This window comes from Gopherus flavomarginatus, chromosome 4 (assembly GCF_025201925.1).
Source record: "Gopherus flavomarginatus isolate rGopFla2 chromosome 4, rGopFla2.mat.asm, whole genome shotgun sequence".
Lineage (NCBI taxonomy): Eukaryota > Metazoa > Chordata > Testudines > Testudinidae > Gopherus > Gopherus flavomarginatus.
In genome coordinates this window covers 88242327-88263873 of record NC_066620.1, presented here as the reverse complement: position 1 = coordinate 88263873, position 21547 = coordinate 88242327, and the positions used below count along the sequence as shown (strand labels likewise).

The window sequence follows — 21547 nt, the reverse complement described above, 5'->3', positions numbered from 1 at the left end:
TGTGGCACCTTAGAGACTAACAAGTTTATTTGAGCATAAGCTTTCCCCGTGCTATTTTTTCCCCTACTGTTACTCACACCTTCTTGTCAATTGTTGCAAATGGGCCATCCTGATTATCACTACAAAAGTTTTTTTTTCTCCTGCTGAGAATAGCCTACCTTAACTGATTACTCTCTTTATAGTTGGTATGGCAACACCCATTGTTTCATGTTCTCTGTGTATATATATCTTCCTACTGTATTTTCCACTGCATGCATCCGATGAAGCGGGCTGTAGCCCATGAAAGCTTATGCTCAAATAAATTTGTTAGTCTCTAAGGTGCCACACGTACTCCTGTTCTTTTTACATAGCAACACGTATCTTACCCCCCACCCCCAAAACATAAAACCCTACCAAAACAAGACAGTCCATTGTACATTTTTCTCCCACAAGAGAGGATGAGAGAATAAACATGTGACTGACATATAGCCATGCTCCTTACTGCACTTCTGGAAGGTGCTCAGGCACTACAGTGATGAGTAAGGGCTTGTCTACCCTTGAAACACTGCAGCAGTACTGCAGCAGCACTGTGGTAGAGCTTCAGTGTAAATGCTACCTATGACAATGGGAGGGGTTCTTCTGTCTGCATAGGTAATCCACATCCTCCAGAGGCAGTAGCTAGCACTGCCGACTCAGGGACTTAGGTTGGCTTAACTACATCGCTCAGAGGTGTGGATTCTTTATACCCCCGAGTGACATAGCTGGGACAATCTACTTTTCCAGTGTAGCCCAGCCCTGAAGTATAAGAACCTGAATACAACAGAAATAGAATAGGGATCAGGGTATAGAGGAGTGGGGAGCAACGATTGCCTATTCACCTCTTTCCTTTCTCTCAGCCAAAAACTCCACCTCTTCCCTTTCAGAATAAAATTAGCGGGAAGCTATATTAAAGAGAATGAGGAGAGAAATGGGATTCCCCTCCTTGGTGTCCTCTTGGCTGGTTTCCCTCATTCCCAAACCCCTTCATTGTACTTTTTACCCCTGTACCTGCAGATCCAGCTCTTTAAAAAAAACAAAACCAACTCCTCTGCTGAGAGTCCTACCCTTTCCTGCTCGTCTCCTTTTGCTTCAGAGCTCTCTCCTCTTCCATGGGTTTTCTGTCCTTGCAGAAAACCTGATGAAATCTACAGCCTGTGATAGGCAGGTCAGATGAGATAACAGTGGTCCCATCTTGCCTCAAAGCCTATGAATTTTTTATGCTTTTGTCTTATTTTCTTAACTTTCTCCTTTGCTCAGATCTCCTTTCGCTTTCTAGTCTTCAGTCAACTCTCCCTTTTATCTCCCCCCTCACATTCTCTGTCACAATCTCTGCTACATGCATGCTCGCTCACTGGACCAAGTTCAAAGGTGATGCTTAACTTAGACCTGGTTCTACCTCTTCTAACTAACTAGACTTTTTAGGCTTGATTCTCCACTGCCTTACCCTGTGTAGTTCTTTGCACAACCGCAAAGTGGATGCAAAATGTTACCACTTGTGCAATTCTGATTTGACAGTTTGCACCAGTGCAAATGACTACACAAGGTGTAAGGCAGTGGAGAATCAGACAGAGTCCCTTAAAGGTACTTATGCACACTCTGGTAATATGTAAAGGATATTGCATTAGTATAATATATATGCCAAGGAGTCAGTAGAAAGTGTGAAAAGTCATAAATTACAGTTGCTTGGGGGTCTTACTACACCCCATTTTTCTGGCTCCTTGTCATCTTAAGTTATTCCAGTGCTGACTTTCTTACATTTTAAAAAAAAACCCACCCCTAGCATTGACAATTCCAGGATTAGACAAAAATAGGATGGACGGTCCAACTTTTGACCATCGTAGATTTGAAAGTTGAACTTGAATCCTAGTGTTACTGGTGTTCAAATTCCACTAAGGAGATACTGTCTCTAGAGCACCCATTTGAGCCAGCCTTAACTTGATGAGGTACTTTTTTCTTCCCAACACACAGGCTAGGATTCTTTCTTCCTTGCCTTGTGTTGTTTTTTACTTTAACCTCTTTTTTAGGGGGGATGGGTTTAGATTACAGAAAAATAAATACATCAGTTTAGACTAGTTTTCTGAACCTTCAACAACCTTCAAACCTTCAAAAAACAAACAAACAGTCAAGAGGTCCATGAACTGATCTCTAGTCAAAAATAATGCCATGGCACAGATAGCAAAAGAATTGTTACTAACCTAGAAAAACAACCCCCCCTATGCCATTGCAGCAAGAGAGGTGCTTAAAAACAAAGCAGTAAGATTTTTATGAAGGGAAGAGTGTGTATATAAGTCCTGATCACGTTATGGACTGAACTCAGGTGTTAATGCGAAGCCCACACAGAGATTCAATGAAGTCATTGAATGGGTGAAGGTATGTGCTTACATGTACTTAGCTGTGGTAGTGTGGCCATATTTTCCACATACACACAGTACTCAAACCACTTACAAACTTTCCATAAAATTCACCTTTGGGAACAGGCCAAGCACAAAGGATATGAACCTGAAAGAGAAGGGTTTCAGAAAATTCTGAGTGAGTGAAAATGGGAGTTAGAATGGAAACTGTCACGCAACCTTGCTGTTTTTCATCCAAAATAGGGCACTTCATGCACCAAAATGCACCCAACTCTGTGGTGGCAGCCTCTTGGTTACAGTTTTTTTTTTTTTTTATAAAATGCATTGCGCTTGCAGAATATATTTGATAACGTTTTTAGTCTTTATGGTATACGCTGTACAGTTTTCATGCTACTTAAATATACACATAAAGCACTTCAAAATATTTGCCAATCTAATGTTTTTCAGAGCTTTTAACTCAAAAATCAAAGCACCATGAGTGTTATTAATGGAGCTATCTTGTAGACTCAGATGTATAGAGTACTTTGCTACATATCTCAAAGTATCTACTTCTGTGTATGAATGTGAGGGGGCAGCAATATACTTTTCAACGTATGTGATAATGAGATTGTGACCTGGTACAAAGACAGGATGCTCTTGTAGGTTGAAACTAAACTGACTTAAATCAAAGGATTGGACAATGATCTTCTTCTAAGTAGAAGCAACAGCATCCCACACATGAAGAAAATCCATGTATTTAAAGTTCCTTATGTAACTTTTCCCATGTTCTCCAGAATCAAAGCTTTTATGAAAAATGTACCTCTGGTGCTGAAGAAAGCCATCATGCCATAAATCATCTTGTTTGTTCTGTAGCCAGACACAGTGACACAATAGAATACCAAGTGTGAAGCGTGAAATTCCCCCATTTGTCTTACTGGAGTGTAAACATCAAAGCCTAGCTCTGACTACCAAAAATTGCTTACATTTTTACACCACTTTGTCAAAATAGAAACACACAGTTCTAGTCACAGAAACATTTAATGTCAGCCTACAGTTTAAATATGTTCATTTTTAAATGCGAAGTACAATTGGCTTCATCTTTAACTGGTAAATTCACACGTCAATATGTACGTTTCTTTTACTATCCCTAGTTAAAAAGTGAAATCACTCTGGTGCCACTGTGTAGGTATTGCAGACCTCAGCGTAGCTGCTTGAAAAGACTTGTCTCCCGCAGCCCATAGAATGGGAGTGCACACAAAACCAGGAAGGTTTTCTGTTTTTGTCTCGATTTTATTTAAAACTTATTTTAATATTTTATCAACATTAACCCTTGAGTGCAAGTACTTTTTTTTTTTTAAGCAGTTAGCTAATTCCATCAGCATATACAGGGGCGGCTCTATGTTTTTTGCCACCCCAAGCATGGCAGTCAGGCAGCTTTCGGTGGCACGCATGCGGGAGGTCTGCTGGTCATGTGGATTTGGCAGCTTGCCTGCGGGAGGTTTACTGGTGCCGCGACATCGGCGTCCCCACTGCCGAATTGGTGCCAATGCCATGGGACCGGCAGACCTCCTGCAGGTGTGCCGCTGAAAGCCATCTGCCTGCTTCCCTCACAGCGACCGGCAGGCTGCCCCTCATGGCTTGCCCCAGGCACGTGCTTGCTGCGCTGGTGCCTGGAGCCGCCCCTGAGCATATAGTGGACTACAGGCCCAAGGCTTCTTAAACTACAGATCCAAAAGGGTTAGTGATAAAGGTCAACCAAACTCTAGCAACCCTTGACTGAGAAACACCCTGTCTGGAAAAAACAGACACACAAAACTATAGTGAAACCATGGACCTTTCTTTGTTTTCCTTTGGTACCGCTGGCAAGCACTGGCCCTTTAGAATCTTTGCATTTCAGATCAGCCGCTAATAAAACAATCACTTTCTTTCAGGAAGCCAGACAGTAACAGTTTTCTGGAGTACATTAAATAGTATTTATTGAGTGTGCAACTGGACGAGCAGAGTTATTGTGCTCTCAAACCCAGCTATTTGCACACTTTGATATGGAGCATTCATAACATTCTTTCACCCATTCAAAAAAAAAACATGAATAAATGAAATAACATAAAAGAAGGATTTAAACCTTATTTATACCCTCAATTTTGTAAACAGAAACAGAATCAAAATCTTGTTCTTATTCACAAATACATCCTCTCCTCTCAAACTTTAATTATTTCTATTGAAGAAGGGGCCCAGCCTCCTAGTGACTGGGGCTGGTGTGGGAATGGTCCATCCTAATGTGGAGGAAACTGAGGAGAGCTCCCTAGTTCTCTGCCAGATGGGCACAGGAAAAGATGGGTGGCTAATAGGAGGAGTGCATAGGTGTCTCAGTGGGAGAAGACTGACATCTCAGGTTGTGGAGACATCCTTAGTGTAGGGAAGCTTCAGTATCTTCAGTTGGGGAAGAGCTGCCCTTCTTGGGAGGCCTTTGTATCTCAAACAAGGGAAGCTCTGTGGTGCACGTGGGCAACAGACACTAAAAGCCTTCCCCAGAAAATCTTATGGACGAGGCTGTTTGGGCTTGCCACCTCGTTTTTAGTTGCAGTGACCTCTGAAGTACTGGAAGAAAAGGCATCCACGCTATATACACAAATATATATTTACAGACTACATGGCAAAAGAGGAAATTAGATACAGGGTCAAATATGTGGCCATTAGCAAATGAAAAGGTCCTTTATGTGGATCTGGAGGTTGTTCAGAGTTCCTTTAAAACTGTCCTTTTCTTTGGGCATAAGTCCTTTTGTTTTATAAATGAGCCAGAGCCAGCATGATATCTCATTGGGATAAACAGATGCTTGCTCTCACTTAAACCATGGTTATAACCTTTAGACCAGCAGGTTGGAATCTCCTAATCTTCTTCTTCAGCGCCTTTGAAGCTTTGATGCGACAGATTTTGGGCATGGGGGGAAGAGGCTTGGAAGAGGCCTGGGCAGCTGCTGGCTGCCTGACAGAAGCTTCGGGCCAGACCAACTCGCTTTCATCGGCATCATCATAGTCAAGAGTGAGGCTGCTGCTATTGCTGCTGCCCTCTGAATCACTTTCACTGGACTCGCTGTCCCCAAAGCGGTTGGTTGTGTAATCACTGACCTCACCTTCGCTGGTCTCTGCAATGGTGGAGTGGAAAAGGGAAGCACATTCAGCGGAGTATTCAGAATGGTCTGACTCGCTTTTGGCATATGTTCCATGGTGGTGATGCTTCGAACGTGCCCTCATGCTTACAGTACGCAGGACCCCTGCTCTCCTTACTGGCTGTCTTGGTGGCCCTAGGCCAAAGCCACTAGAGAGGTTGGCAAGGTGAGCCTTTGCTGAGATCTCCACAGTGGACTGCCATTTACGCTGTTTTTTCTTGGTGGCTGTGTCTATGTAAGCCGTTTCAAGAGAATATAGTGCATTAGCAGATGCCCGGTAAAGTTCAGGCCTGGATGGCACTGGGGGCATTCGGAGTTGCACGGGGAATAGGCTGGACTCTGAACAAGACCTGCCAGTAACCTCTCCAGTGTATGTAGGTCTCCTGACAAGGCTCTTTCCTCCATGCTGTTTTTGAGGCAGATTCCACTCAACAGGCAGCCTGGCAGCTCCATGGGCTCCCCTTGACTTTTCTGCACAAAAGGTCTGCTTCCCAGGCCTTAGCACCTTCTCACTGTTCCTTCTCTTCACCTTCACAGACTTCATTTTGGAGCTGGCAAACCTCACTCTGACTTGATGGGATTCTGCAGGGACAAACTGGGCATGAACAAATTCACTCTGAGTAACTGGCTCATCACCCCCTGCATTAACCAGCTTGAGGGTGCTGCACCTCCTGTTAGGCTTTCTGGGCAGGATAGCTTTAGTGTTCAAGATACCTGGACTAGAGACCTCATAGCATATCTGTGAGCAGGAGGAACTGTGCTCCAGGCCTCTCCTCACTGCTTCTGCCAGAGGAGAGCCCCTGGCTGTTGACTTGGCAGGGTAACAACTATTTACAGCTGATGACTCTGGGTCAGGCAGGGTGGATGGCTGCTCTACATTCACACAGTGCACAGTCTCCTGCTGCTTGGCACATTCCTCTTCAGGCACCTCCCTCTGCAGTTTCCCTTCAGCTTTGTTACCTTCCAGAGAGCTCCCTTGTTTTTCCAGCTGGCTGCTGCTGCTGCTGTTAATTTTCACTCCACCAGCGCTGGGGGTTATAATGAGTCTCTGGGGCATTGTGGATGGCTGGCTCTTTGTTGAAACCCTCTCACTGGCATCTGCGTGATTGTTCCCTCGGCATCTTGTCAGCTGCAGCAGTTTGTTGATATAACCCCCTGGCCTGGCCTCAATGACTGGCCTAGTCCTAATCAAGCTGGGGCCTGTAACACTAGGCATGGGTTTACTGGGGGAAGGGTTGTTGTCTGTTTCCAATGGTACCCCCACCAGAGAAAAAAGTGGGCTTTGTAAAGCCACAGCATGAAGAGGGCTTGGGTAAGGATACACATCATTGCCGCTCTTGGAGACCAAGTCATTTTGGTATTTTGGGTCCACACTCTGGAACTGGAATTCCACTCCTTGACAAAGGGGGGGCATGGATTTGGGGTCTGTCACTTTCTGAAATCTAGTGTCTTCTGGCAGACATCTTTCCAGGTCACCTGGATATCGAATGGAAATAAATCAAAGAGTTATATCACAGGTAATTTCTTCTAGTGCCACAGCTTATATTTCAAGGAGATATTTCAGAGACTATTTAATATCCTTTGTCATTAATGAGTATTTTAGTGTAATCATGACAAAAATAAGTTAATACCCCAAGCACTCTGCATTTCTTTGTATTATCTTCTTGTTGAGACCAGAAAAATATGAGGAAAACATGCTTTAGAAACACACCTATGTAAAATCAATGAATGGTAAATGCAAAAGGGCAGATTCTCATTTCAGTTACACCAGTGTAACTCCTGAGTAACACGGCTGCTTTCAGTAGGTTTACACTGGTATATAATGATTGGAATCTGGACCAATGATTTTAAAAGCAAAGGACTGAACTCATGTCTTACTTGAGGTTTAAACTGGTCACTTAAGAGAAATTAATGCTTGTGCCATTAAAATGTTTTAAAACTACACAGCTCAAAAAGGCACAAAAAAAAGATGATCCCCCAAGAGAGATATAAAAGGAATCTAAGTACCAGGAAGTCTAAAGTCAAATGTCATATAAAAAAATCCAGTAAAGTCTAGCAGAATTTGTTAATTCTTTTCTCTCAGGGCCAGCTAGAGACTCTCTCAGGGTTAGGCTTCCCATAGCAACTGAGGAAATAAATTCTTGAAATTCCCAGGAGGTAAGCAGTTAATAGTATTGGTTCTAATGGTTAACTGTGAATTCAAACTCCCCTCCCCATACTGGTTCATGTGTCTTTTGAAATCTACAGTCCTGAACCAACTGCTTTGACTGGAGCTAAATGGAGCTAAAGTCAAAGTGTCTCTTAATCCCTTCAGAGCTGGCAATTACTGCTGTGTTCTTTTACATTCTGCCTCAGTGAGACACTGCAGTGAGCACTAACACTTTAACTACACTGGAAAGCCATTTAGATGTATTTGCATTTTATAGGCTCACTCCTCCTCCCCCAGAATCCAATGAAACATCTTAATTGGATCTTTTTCCTTCATTTGATACCAAAGTTGCAGAGAGTTGCCTTTCTGAAGTGAGTCACCCGCTCTGCATTCTCTGTTCCTGGAGTCTTTGATTCTAGCAGGCAACACACACTTAAGAGACTTTATTAAATGGGAGGAAAATTGAAAAATTCTTTTGCAGGTAGGTGTGTGTGTTTTAAAAAGACATTTGGAGGAACAGACTAAGAATTATCTTCACCCTAAAAGAAAACTAGATATTGGCTTAGATCCTCCACTGTGTCTGAGGCCTTGTCTAAATGCAGAGTTAATACATGGCCAGCTGGGGAGTGAATATACAGCATAGTAACTGGCGGTACGGACCCTGCTGCTCCACTAGTGCACTTCGACATACCTGCTGTTTCAGCAGTAGGTCAAAGCGCACTACACAACTTTTAGTGTGTGGTAGCAGGTTACACATGGCAACTTATTGCATGGCATGCTAGAGCGCGGTAGATTTACACCTCACCTTGCCTTACACTAATTCTCTGTATAGACAAGTTCTTAGACATGTTCCCTTGAAATTGGAGTTTTTAGGAAGAAGTTTGTTCAGTCCCCATCATAAGTTGAAGTAACTTCAGGGCTGATGTAAGTTACATCTGGCTGCCGACAGCCACATAGCCCCCTTTTCCCCTGAGAACATCCTGAGCTAGGGGCTGGGAAAATAGGTCTTGTAGAGTAACTAACAGCTCTACACCACTCAGGAATTCCTCTTGCACAGGGATTCCACAGGGAGCCAGGTAAATTCCCTGTTTCACTGCTTTGCTCTCATTGGAGTCTGTTTTTGAAGTTTTCGTTGTAGTAATATTATGACTTTTAGGTTTGTAATCGAGTGGCCAGGGAGGTTGAAGTGTTCTTCGACTGGTTTTAGAATGTTATAATTCTTGACGTCAGATTTGCGATATTGAAAGTAGCAGTATTACAACAAAAAAACTTCAAAAACAGACTCCAACGAGAGACTGCTGAATTGGAATTAATTTGGAAATTGGACACCATTAAATCAGGCTTGAATAAAGACTGGGAGTGGATGGGCCATTACACAAAGTAAAACTATTTCCCCATACTTATCTCCCTCTCACCCCAGTTCCTTATATCTCCTTGTCAAGTGCTGGAAATGGGCTATTTTCATTACCACTACAAGCAGTTATTTTTCTGTCTTGTTGACAACAGCTCACCTTAACTGATCACTCTCCTTTATGATGTGTATGGTAACACCTATTGTTTCATGCTCCCTGTGTGTATTATCTATCTTCCTTCTGTATTTTCCACTGCATGCATTCGATGAGGTGGGCTGTAGCCCACGAAAGCTTATGCTACAATAAATTTGTTAGTCTCTAAGGTGCTATAAGTACTCCTGTTCTTTCTAAGTAAATTATGTTAACCTTTTCTGTACTACTAGAAGACAACATGGGGAGACTTACAAATTTCGAACTGTCTGCTGTTCATGCACTGGGACATTTGCACCCTTGTTATTTCAAATCTTAAATACATACACACACACACACACCCATGAAATTCCTTTTAGATTGAAGAACTCATTCACAGGGTGTAACATTGGTATCTTTTTGTCTGGCTTTTAGTTGTGTGTGGCTGGATACAAAAGAAAGAGGGTTGTTCTGGCATCTACCTGTCTTCTACATCCAGCACAGAACAAATTAATCTGTTCCCCACATCCTATTCAAAAAAAGGCAAAGGGACTGGAGTTTAAAATTCTAACCCGCATTCTAGCTTAGATAACGTTAGGAATATTTCTTTATGTGAGGACTCATGTACAGTTCTATTCTATTTGTCTAAAATGAGTCAAGAGAAGGGACTAAATCAGTCCTGTGAAACTATTACAAACATGGTATCAGTCCCACAACAAATTTGCTGACCCACTCTTTACCAGGATGAAAATAAAAAACTGTACAAAAATTCAAACAGGAGTAATGAAGCACATTTTCCAAGAGGTCACCATCACTACCCCCTCGAGAGGCCAACCACAAGCTCTAGAGCAGTGGTGCTCAACCTTTTTTTGGCTCAGGACCCATTTGTAAACCTTGATGGTCTGTTGGGACCCAAGGGCCTCCCAAAATGCCTCCAGACCTAATGCTGCCTCCCCCGGGGGGCATGACAGAGGGACAGCTGGGCCAAACCTGAACAGTAATATGATCCCATGCACCAGGTTGTAAAGCCCAAAGTGGGGAGCCAAGCCCAGCTAGTCCTGCAAGACTTGGACACATACTAGCAAGCCAATTTTGAGTTGCAACCCATGGGCTGAGAAACCCTAGGGCAGTGATTCTCAGCCTGTGGGGTGGAACCGAGTAGGGAGTTGCAAGAGGCTGATCATTGACTCACAGCAAATTCACCCCTGCTAGAGCGAGTGACAAGGTGGTGAGGTCATATCTTTTATTGGACCAACTTCTGTTGTCTCTCTAATGTCCTGGGACCAACACGTCTACAACTGCAAGCAGAATAAAAAGTTCAGCCTGTCTAAAACTGGCAGGCAATAGGGCCCAAAGAGGACAAGCACTTGAGAGGGAAGGAGAAGTTTGCTCTCTTCTCCTGTTGAAGCTATTGTGACTCACAGTAGCTCTTCCTCACTTCCTTTGCACCCCAATATTGCAGGAATTGCCTCTTCAAGATGCTGTGGAGTTGGCTGCCTGGACTCCACAGCCAGACTGTTCATGCAGCTCACAGCATCTGGAAGCTGCACTTACCCAAAACAGAGCAAATAGCAGGCAGTGGTTGGGAGAGAAGGGATGAGCTCTAGCATCCTAGAACACACCATCCCTACCTTTTCCACCTTTCCCACCCAACATCACTCATTCCCTCACCCAGCAGCACCCCCCAACCCATAGTGGTTATCTGTTGAAAACTCTTGGGTCATGGAGAGAAACTGCTAGGGTGGAGAAACACAGATATAGAGGAACAAGGACAGGGCTGGAACCATTAACTAAAGTTCTATTTCTGCCTCTAAGGGTCCTTAATATTTTGCTCTTACATAGCAATTTATAAACATTCTTTAGTTAGGTCTTACAAGACCCCTTTGTAGGAGGTAAATTATTATTCACTTTTTATATCTGGGTAAACAGAAGACTTGCAAGAATCAAGGTTACAAAGTAAGTCAACATCAGACTCAGGATTTCAACTCAAGGCTGGCTCTCAGGCCCCTGCCTATTTCAGTAGACCACACTGAGCCCAGGAAAAATCAATTAACCTCTCTGTGTCTGTTATCCTGATCTGTAAACAGTAAAATCTGAGTGTAAACAAGGTTTAAGCTATCCATAGGCTTGTGACTGTAGGTAGGTAGGTAAATGCGATCATTCTCACTGTACAACAGAATGGGAAAACAGATACCAAAAACTGAAAGGAGGCAGCTCCTTCTGCTCAGAGTTTTGCAATCTTCCTCAATAAGTTAACAATTTTTTGCTATTTTTCCCTGGTTGAATTTTCACACACCTCTCTCAGCTCATGCAAGATATTTCACAAAATAGCTCCTATTTTGCTGATTTTGCAAACTCAAATGCTGGGAAATGTAATCAAAACTAATCAAACAAGTCTTACAATAACTTCTCAGGCCTTATATACTGATCTACTTGCAAATATCCTCCTTGTCTGTTATTAGTTAAAGGTGCCTGACTATGCTATAGCTGAGAATTAGGCAGTAAGTAGTTTGATTTTATTGTTTTGTTTTTGCTTTTGTGTGTTTTCAAATGCACACTATTGTATTAACTGCACTATTCATATATGTCACACTATGATGCTAAACGTAATAAGTGGGACTATCAACATTCATCTTCCCTTCACATCGTTCAGTTCTGCAACCAATTACCTGTGGAAACTGGCCTTGGTCTGGACCTGGCAGGAGTTCCAGAAATGTCCATGGTAGCCTTGATTCGACATCCATCACGGACATAGACTCCCTGGTGCTGGAACTTAGTGGTGTGCACAGTGGTTTCGTCTGCAGACTTGGGCCGATAATCAAAGACACTGAGCCGTGTTTTGGGCTGCTGACAGCTTGGCAACAGACTGGTGTGGGAGGAGGATATGGACTCACTGTACACAGATGTGCAAGAGTTGGACAGTGAGCAGGAACCACCATCGCTCAGGTCGTAAAAGCCTGTAGAGTTCAAATAAATACAAACATCTTTCTGGCGTACAGTGAATAAATAAGGCCCTACCAAATTCATGGCCAAGAAAAATGCATCACGGACAGTGAAATATGTTCCTTTGTGTGCTTTTACCCTATACAGCATATACAGCACAGATTTCATGGGAGAAAATCAGCGTTTCTCAAATTGAGAGGCCTGACCCAAAAGAGAGTTGTGGGGAGTGAGGAGGTGTCACGGTATTGCCACCCATACTTCTGTGCTGCCTTCAGAGCTGGGCAGCTGGAGAGCGATGGCTGTTGGCTGGATGCCCAGCTCTGAAGGCAGTGCCCTGCCAGCAGCAGCCCAGAAGTAAGAGTGGCAATACCATACCACACCACCCTTACTTCTGCATTGCTGCCTTCAGAGCTGGGTGGCCAGAGAGTGGTGGCTGCTGACTGAGGGCCCAGCTCTGTAGGCAGCAGCGTAGAAGTAAAGGTGGCAATAACATACCAGGCCATCCTTATTCTGCGCTGCTGCTGGTGGCGGCTCTGCCTTCAGAGCTGGGCTCTCCAGCTGCCCAGCTCTGAAGGCAACATCATCGCCAGCAGCAGTGCAGAAGTAATGGTAGCAGTACCACAACCCATTCCCCCTACAGGAACCTTGCGACATCCCCGTCCCACTGCTCCTTTTTGGGTCAGGGTCCTTACAATTATAACACTGTGAAATTTCAGATTTTAATAGCTGAAATCATGAAATGTACAATTTTTAAAATCCTGTGACCATGACATTGACCGAAATGGACTGTGAAATTGGTAGGGCCCTATGAATAAACAATAAATCCTCTCTGCCATTTGCTACAGTGGTAAATTCATGATCACTGGGTTTTTTGATTGAGATTGCATGTCCTTCTACAAGATGCACTCCAGTTCAACCACAGTTTATTGGGCTTGATCTATTCACTTTGGGCCCTCAACCAGCATAACAAGTGAGCACACACTTAACTTTAAGCACATGATCATGTTTAACAAGCCTGAAGTTCAAATGAGAGCTAGCCTTTCGATAATCTATTCCTATATCTTTTTGTTTTCTGAAAACAACAGCATAAACTTTCAAATGCAACTAGTGACTGCGAGTGTCTCAGTTTTTGGCTATCCAACCTGAGGCAGCTTAAAAGGGTCTGATTTTCAGAGCGTGGTGCTCAGCACTTTCTGAAAATAAGACACCTTTCATGTGTCTCAAGTTGGCAGCCAAAAACAGAGGACCCAAAATCCTAACTGTACCTGAAGACAAGGAATGATGGAAAGGTGCCTAATTTCTGCTCAGCTCTCAGACAGCACTACAGAAAAATATTAATTGCAGGAATTTTTAATGTGTGCAATTTAAAATATCCCAATATTTTCCATTTCACACAAGAGATATTATTTATGTTTAATTAATGCACTGAGTTGCATTTAGCAGTTCCATACCTGCAGAAGGGACGGAGGGGGGGCTATATCCTGAGAAGCAGTGACTCTGGAAAGAATGTATGGGTCATAGTGAACAAGCAACTGAACATGAGCTCCCAGTGCAATGCTGTGGCAAAAAGGGCCAGTGTGATCCTTGGCTGTATAAGGAAGTGGATAGGAGTAGAGAGGTTGATTTTGCCTCTGTATGGCATTGGTGCGACTGGTACTGGAACACTGCATCCAGACCTGGTGGCCACATTTTTAAAAAGGATGTTGAAAAAATTGGAGAGGGCTCAGTAAAGAGTCACAAATACAGTTTGAGAGCTGGAGAAAATTCCTTAGATTGAAAAGAGCTCATCAAAAAGATTGAGAGCTGACTTGATTAGAGTATGAGTACCTTGAGAGGAAGAAAAATACTAGACTATAACGGGTCTTTAATTTAGCAGAGAAAAGCATAACAAGAACCAGTGGCAGGAAGCTGAAGGCAGACAAATTCAAATTAGAAATCAGATACAAATCATTAGCAGTGAGGGTGACTGACTGCTGGAACAAACCACCAAGGGAAATGGTAGATTCTCCATCTCTGAATGTCTTCCAGTTGAGACTGGATGCCTTTCTGAAAGATATTCTTTAGCCAAAAACAAGTTATTAGGCTCAATACAGGGGTAATCAGGTGAAACTGAATGGCCTGTGCTGTATGGGAAGTCAGACTAGATGACCTAATGGTTCCTTCTGGTTTTAAACTCTATGAGTCTATGAATTCATACAAATTCCACTAGAACCATAATAAATAAATTCTCAAGAGTGCATTACCTGAGCTGGGTCTGCTGTCACTGTCGAGGTATTCGCTAGAGGATTTCCTGACATCCAGCTTCAGTTCACTTATTTGCTGATCCAGCTGATCCAGGTGACTTTTCAAGCCAACATCCTGTCTCCTTAAACGTGACTATTCACAGGTCATGGAAAGAAGGGGGAAATAAAGAATAGTCACAGTTAGGATCTCAGGGTCATATAGTGAATTTGCCAGGCGTATTAGCCAATTATGTACTCCTGAAGCAAAAGTCCCACTGAAAGTTTTGCTCAGCTAAGGACTACAGTAATTGGCTAATGTAATGACTCTGAAATCTGACATAAATATAAAACACTCTGCTTCTCAGAATATCCTGTATTCTGCCTACCTACCCTAAACATTTTCTGTGTACCTGCACACTGAAACAGTTCTTCTCTTCCTTTTCTGTAACACACCGGGACTGAGCCAGCTTCCTCTGATGTCAATGGGAAACTTTACACTGACTCCAGTGGGGTTGCATCGGGTCCCCTGTGTAATTGTGTTGATATAGAATGGTAACAACATCTCCTACGTTCCACCTCAGAAGGGTCTGCTGCATCTTAAGCCATGTCTACACTAATGAGCTTACACCAACACAGATGTATCAATGAAGCTGCGCCACTGTAAGATCGCTCATGTAGCCGCTCTTCCCATTGACATCACAAAACCACCTCCCTGCCGGTGGGAGCTCTCACACTGACATAGTGCTGTCCACACCAGCGTTTCAGTCAGTGTAATTTATGTCACTCAGGGGGGTGTTTTGTTCACACCCCGGAGCGACATAAGTTATACCAGCAAAAGTGGTAGTGTAGACTTGGTCTTAGTGGAGGATAAGCAATACATACACAGTACGTACAGTCTGTAAGAACACTTTATCCTTCACGATAAATGGACACTATAGAATGTAAATGTATCTTCTTATCACACAGGGCACAGCAAGCACATTTGGTTTGCTTACAAGACCCGAACTTTGAAGACATTTCTCTATAGTTATATGGGTATAAAACAAAACCAGTGAGTTCAGGATCCCAAAACCATGAAGTTGGCTTAAAAATCATGAGATTTAAATATATATACTTGGGATTATTTTTATTTGGCTTCTAGTTTTTAGAACCTTTAGGGTTCATGTTTTCAGGCTTTTCTCCACAACCATGAGAACTAAAAACTTAAACAAAATGAACAATCAAACACCAAAAACTGATGCTGATATTCTGATGTAATTCCAAGGTGCCAGGAGCTGGAGCTTTAATGAGACTCACAATAAAATTGTAAGAGCTGGCAACTTTGCTCAAGGGACTGAAAAGATCTCTCCAGCCTACTCTGGAATCCTAAAGAACTGGATGAAACTTGCAAGGCACAAGAAGTGTGAGGTCCTTTATTAGTGCCATATGTACAAGAAAGCTTAGGCACGAGCCAACAACTGCTTCCTAACAAAACAAGGGGGAGGGGTTTTGTTCTTCTTGTCACAAAGAAATGTTAAGGTAAGATCTAAATAGTAAAGAACAACTTCTTCTCCATCTCATGATGAATATGTTACCTTTTAAACTCTCCTTTAGTTTCTTTTCATTGTTTTGAGAAAACTAAACATGTTGTGCCTCCCTGGGTCCCACCTATTCAGGAAATCACAAAGTTTTGTTTGGATGGCTGGAATTAATTGCTTAATGATTAATGTTTTGCCAGCCAATCATTCAGTCTGTAATTTCTGTTTCTGATTAATGGCAGAGAGGCCACAAAGTGTTCAACAAGGCTCTCAGATATTCAGAGATTATTTATTACACCCTTGAGCTTTCGCTTTAACCAATATGCATGAGTTACATCATCCTTGTTAACCCTTCCCCATTGTCCCCCACTACGGGGTTTTCATGTTCTTGGGAGACTTTACACTGTTCGTTAACTCCTTCTAGGCTTCAAGAGAACAAGTGCTCTTTAAATTATTCAGATAACTCAGACTATTTTTTTAAAAAAGCAGCAAGCAGCACCCTGAACAATAAATCCTAAACTCAAGATTTCTCAGTTCACAAAATGAATTTTTCATGAGGCAGAATGAAACTATCTATTTGCTTTGAGGCGTACAGATGTGAAGAAGTTTGCAGTACACTGCTTGCGTGGGCAACTGGGACACAATTTTCACAAGCAACTAGTGTTCTTGATGGCCTCAGTTTTTGGGTGCCCAATTTGAGACCCTTAAAGGAACCTGATTCTCAGAAGGCAGGTGGGCACACCAAACTGAGGCACTGAAAATCACCAGTCACCTTTGAAAATCTTGGCCAAACATTTAGGGCCAAGCTTTGCAGCTTTGAAGTGATGGAGGCTTTGCTGTTGACTTCTGTGGGTATAAGTTTAGGCTCTGACAGTACGCATTACTTCATCTGATTTCTGGTACACAATTTTTTTTTAAACGTTTCCCTCTCTCTCCCATATAAAACCAGAGAGATAATGACAATCTGAAGTGTATAGAATCTGTCAAGACCCAAGAGACTGGAACGTCTTTTCTCTTGACATTTCAGCATAAACCTATATGTCCCTTCAACACATTTTCATAATCTGATAATTCATTTGGAACTAGACAATGCAAAATAATTGCACTCAATTGCCTTCATTTTATAAATAATATTATTTGGGAAAACATTTGAGAAATAGTGGGTGATATTGCCTTGAATTTCTGCCCAGTTACATACCTAAAGAACCTCAGAATTACTTATTTTTTACTAAGTTTGAGTACTTTCTTTCCTCTTCCTTCTACTCAATGCTACCAAAATGTCATCTCAGGAAACTAGATTAGCTTTCTTAAGAGTCAGTGCAACTAGGTAGTGCCACTCAATGTTGCTCCCCTTCACCATCTCTGCAATGAGAGTTTCATCCTATCTCCACTGTTACAAATACTGGGGATGGAGAGGAGGGATCCAATTGCGAACCTGATATGGTTTGCTCTTGCTATGAAGAAGACACCCTACTGTGTCCCTGAACTAGGCTACAACCCTGCTAAAGTCCAAAGGCTGTAGTGCAGTTCAGGCATATGCTTAAAACTTGGTTTCACCTACACTGCAAGACCAACCCATGTTTAACCATTCCTATGTTGTATCTGCGTCTTCTGACTTAAGAGCTGCTAGAGGAGGGGAAGAACTTTACCTATGTTGTGTTTGCCAATCTGGGACCTGGAAATCTAGACTCTACCATAGATTAATTAGAACTCACGCCTTTCTTGTGCCTTTTCGCATCATCCCCCAGGAAAAAAGTATCTCTACTTATTTCCCATGACTGCAGTGACACCACCTGGTGAAAGCAGTCCTTTTCCAAGAGTGAACTAGGACAATACATTTCTCAAGATTCCTGCAGCTATATCTGCTTTTTATTTCAAAAGTATAATTTTATGGTCTAGTTTGCCTCACCCTATTGAAAGCATAATTAATAGCCAGACAAGTCCTGATAAAACTAATCACCCACTTTCATGTCTTAGTTGGAAAATATATAAACAAATGTGTAATTACAGCACAACACCTTGTGTCAAACACCAATGGATCACTTTGGTCAGAGGTCACTAAGTGTTTATATGAACCCAGTGGTCTTGAGCAGGCAATAAATGTTTTAAATCATCTTTTCTTTTTTGTTAAAAACATAAAGTGCAGCCATTAGTTAAAATTATCAATGACAGGTAATCAAGTGGTTGGCAGTACACTTGTGCTGCAATTTTGACTTTAATCAAGATATGCTTGCTGCTGTGTTTTCACAAGTGGTGCTTAGGTTCCCTGAAGGTTAAAGCCAATTTTCACTCTGAGATTCTGTCTGATAAAACTGCCTACATTTAATGAATATCCTTTCTGTTTTCACACCTGATTGATAACTGATGACCAAGTCTAACACCAATATGGGGAGGGAGAGAGCTCTGAATTAACTTTGAGTTTACTGATGTGTGTAATTGCCAGTACTAGAGAGATTAAAGCCTCTAGCCTTTGATTGTATTCTTTTTTTATGAAACTAGTTTCAGTCCTAATTTAGATTTTTTTTTCCTTCCACAAAAATTTACAAATGTTAAATGCAAGGCTAATATCAAACAAATTCAATTATTTCCCTCTTTTGATCAGGCAATCCGTTCCAGAACAAAGTATTTAAGGGATACAAGCCAGCAGTTTTCCTGATCCTTCCCCCTCCCTTACTCCCCCACATATATACATTAGAAAAAGTTTGATCTTCAGCTCTAAATGGTTACTTTTAAATAAGATGAGTGCTGACAAGTCTGATATGTATACTACTTAAATCAAGTTAATCATCAGCTTTATTCCTTGTCCTATTTAAAAACAGTTCAGGTTAGAGCATTCAGCATTGTCTGGCACATGACCTTCACATTATATTTATGTTATGTACTTTAGTCTGATGAAAATGCACTCAGTAAAAACTGTGACCAAATCTTATTAAATAAAAAAACCCCTTATAACAGTGGCTGTAGTCATGAATTCTGAAACTGAATGTACCAGTGCCCATGTATTATGACTGGCATGCAAGAAGGCTGTCAGTGCTGCTTAATACTGCCAGCCGTGTCTTTGCAAAATTATTTCCCTCAAAAGACATAGCTACATTTTCTACCTGACACTCAAAGACACTTCTAAATAATTAAGAACAGATTTCCTTCAAATGCATATTCAGACATGTACAAGAGCCTACATCTATCAAGTGGTCAATCACTGCTCTAAACAAAGCTTCCACTGTCCAGAAACAAGACTTTTAGAGCTGATTTCCAGTTTTGTTAAATCTACATCAGATGTCAACTTGTAATGGGGAGAATTGTGTACTTAGGTACTACTCTATTTAAATAATAAACGTATAAAACAAACAAAATTGCATACCACATAGAATAAGATGGGAATTGGTATGTTGTGAAAGACAAAGTGTCTTTGACATACTTAGCCAAAACATACATTTTATGCGCAAAAGAATTAGATTCAATGCCAAACTACAGAAATAGGCTGTAAACCATTTGGCAGGAATGGATAGCTGCAGCCACTATTCTTATTCCAAGCAGGCTAAATGACAGTAAATAAAAAATATTTATAATATTTTTATAATTAATAAAGGTAAAACAGACGTTAATTACAGGCACAAATACCAGTGTCCTGGAAATCACTCATCCTTCGTTCCTACCGTTTTGCCCCAGACAATCATTTTCACACTGGACAATCCACTCACACTTTTTATAATAAACTTGAAATATCCAAATGTGCGGAGTAACCAAATCCAAAACTTGCTCAAATAATCTGATACAGACAGGAAATGTTACTTAAAAAAACATTTAGTAACATGCGTCATGATGTGAAGGGAGGAAAAATCATTTTTCTATCGCACTGCACAGTGGCAACGCTTTTTCTCTCACACCACACGTTGGCATAGAGTTATGAATGGAACAAGTTAAAGACAACAGCGAGCGCATCCACAAACGGGCGCTTGTGCATGAGCTCGTGTTTCTACCGCTGCGTGGACTCAATACTGTACAGACCCAGCCTGTTTACTGGGCCAGTTCGTGTTTCAGTGTGTTATCACCGGAGGTCTAACCTACCCTCTATAGGTGGGTATGATCGATGGAGAGAAACAGTTACACACACGCGCTTAATCGGCACTCTGCCCCCAGACACAGAACACACTCTCGGCGTCTCAGATGACGAACACCGTATTCTAGAGAGAACATCTGGCCAAACAGCTGGGCGGTTCGCTGCCGTGGCGCCTCAGCCCTTACCAGTTGCTCCTTCAAGGCAGTCAGCGTGGCCTCCAGCCTGTGCTCCTTGCTACGCGCCTGGTCCCCGCGGGCTGCCGGCTGCGGCTGCATGGCCAGGGCCCCGCTCACCAGCGCCCGCTGCTTCTCCCGCAGCACCTGGAGCTCCTGGAGGCCGGCCAGGGCCGCGTGCAGCCTCTCCCCGACCCTGCAGCGATCCCAGCCGCCCGGCCGGTGCTGCTGGCTCTCCCCCAGCATCTTTAGAGGCTGCCACCCGCCCGGGCCATGGCAATGGGCAAGCAGCGAGGGGGGCCGGAGCTGCTCGCCCTCTCCCGGAGCAGAGGGAGTGCTGCGGAGCCACTGCGGCTCCTGCGGTTTTGGAGAAGGGGCGGGAGGCAGAGGGGAGGGCTGTGCCTATGGCTCTGCGCCCTGGGGCCAGCTATCTGCGTGGATAGAGGTGGAAACTAGCCGCGGATGGTCCTCCTTTCCCTCCTCCCCCGCCCCTTCGGCAGCTCCCCTCCCCTTGGCGGGAGGCGGCTGGTGCGGGTGACTGGCTGCTGAGCCTTCTTTCGGCAAGGGCAAATCCAGCCCCCCAGGTTACGTCTTGCTCTGCCCTCCCTGGCCCAGGGGAGCGGGCCCCAGCAAGAGAGGGACACGGCTCACAATGAAGAGAACTTCTCTGCGCCGTCTTGTGGCCCACGCGTGGAGGCTGCATCAATCCGGCAGCAAAGTGATTAGAGGAGGCTTCGTGCAGCCTTAATCCCAAGGAGTTTTAGTTCAAAATACAGTAAAAGTCTGGAATGTGTGGCGGGGGGAGGTGCAGTAAGGGCTGAGGCTCAGCTGTTTTACATTACACAGCAAGCAGCTATCTGGATATACACGTTTTCTTACCTTCTTACTGGGGGCCAAATTCTGCACTGATTGCCGAGGCAAGCCCTCTGAAGTCAAAGGGCCAAAATTCCGATCTCACTTACACCACTGTAAATCTGCCAGTAACACCACTGAAACCAATGGTATTATCTTAGATTTACACCAGTGTGAGATCAGAATTTGGTCCATTGAGGTTTCACACAGTGTAAAGTTAGTTCTAGCCATATGTACAATTTCATATACAAAATACACATTTTGTAACTTCATCTCTCACTCACGATCTGCTGCCCTCTCCCATCCCCCAGATGGAGATTAGGCAACACTCTAAAACTGCACTCAAAGTTGCAGTAACAGTGCTTCCTCCATGGTCACCCAGATAGGGTGCCAGAGACTTATGTGTAAGGAGCTGATGTGGCTGGCTTGCATGTCTCACCCCAGAAAAGATCATATGGAGGGTTGAGGGTACATGGTAAATGGTGCCTGAAAGCGCAGCTGACAGTGGAAACCTAACCCAACAAAGCTGTTGCTACCCAGAAATGCCTACACTTAACAATTTCAAACACAGGCAGTGGCATGCAGGAATCCTAGAAGACATTTGGTCAGCAGACAGCAAGACTAATACACAGGCC

General features: G+C 43.1%; 1 protein-coding gene across 1 annotated transcript; it reads right to left on the bottom strand.

The window, feature by feature from the left end:
- Positions 1-3449: 3449 nt before the first annotated feature.
- On the bottom strand, positions 3450-20306 carry DACT2 (dishevelled binding antagonist of beta catenin 2). The gene is made up of 4 exons (XM_050949055.1): positions 20073-20306; positions 14332-14464; positions 11815-12102; positions 3450-6991 (listed from the first exon to the last, which is right to left on the bottom strand). Exons 1-4 carry the CDS (start codon positions 20304-20306, stop codon positions 5193-5195), a joined length of 2454 nt encoding a protein of 817 aa, XP_050805012.1. The 3' UTR covers positions 3450-5192.
- Between the last annotated feature and the right edge of the window lie 1241 nt (positions 20307-21547).

What these genes read in the sequence shown, in the direction of transcription:
- DACT2 (XM_050949055.1), bottom strand. Translation starts at nt 20,306, where the DNA reads ATGCTGGGGGAGAGCCAGCAGCACCGGCCGGGCGGCTGGGATCGCTGC. An exon ending in TGACAGCAGACCCAGCTCAG is followed by an intron (nt 12,103 to 14,331) that starts GTAATGCACTCT and finishes TGAACTCTACAG; the next exon opens with GCTTTTACGACCTGAGCGAT. An exon ending in ACCAAGGCCAGTTTCCACAG is followed by an intron (nt 6,992 to 11,814) that starts GTAATTGGTTGC and finishes TTCGATATCCAG; the next exon opens with GTGACCTGGAAAGATGTCTG.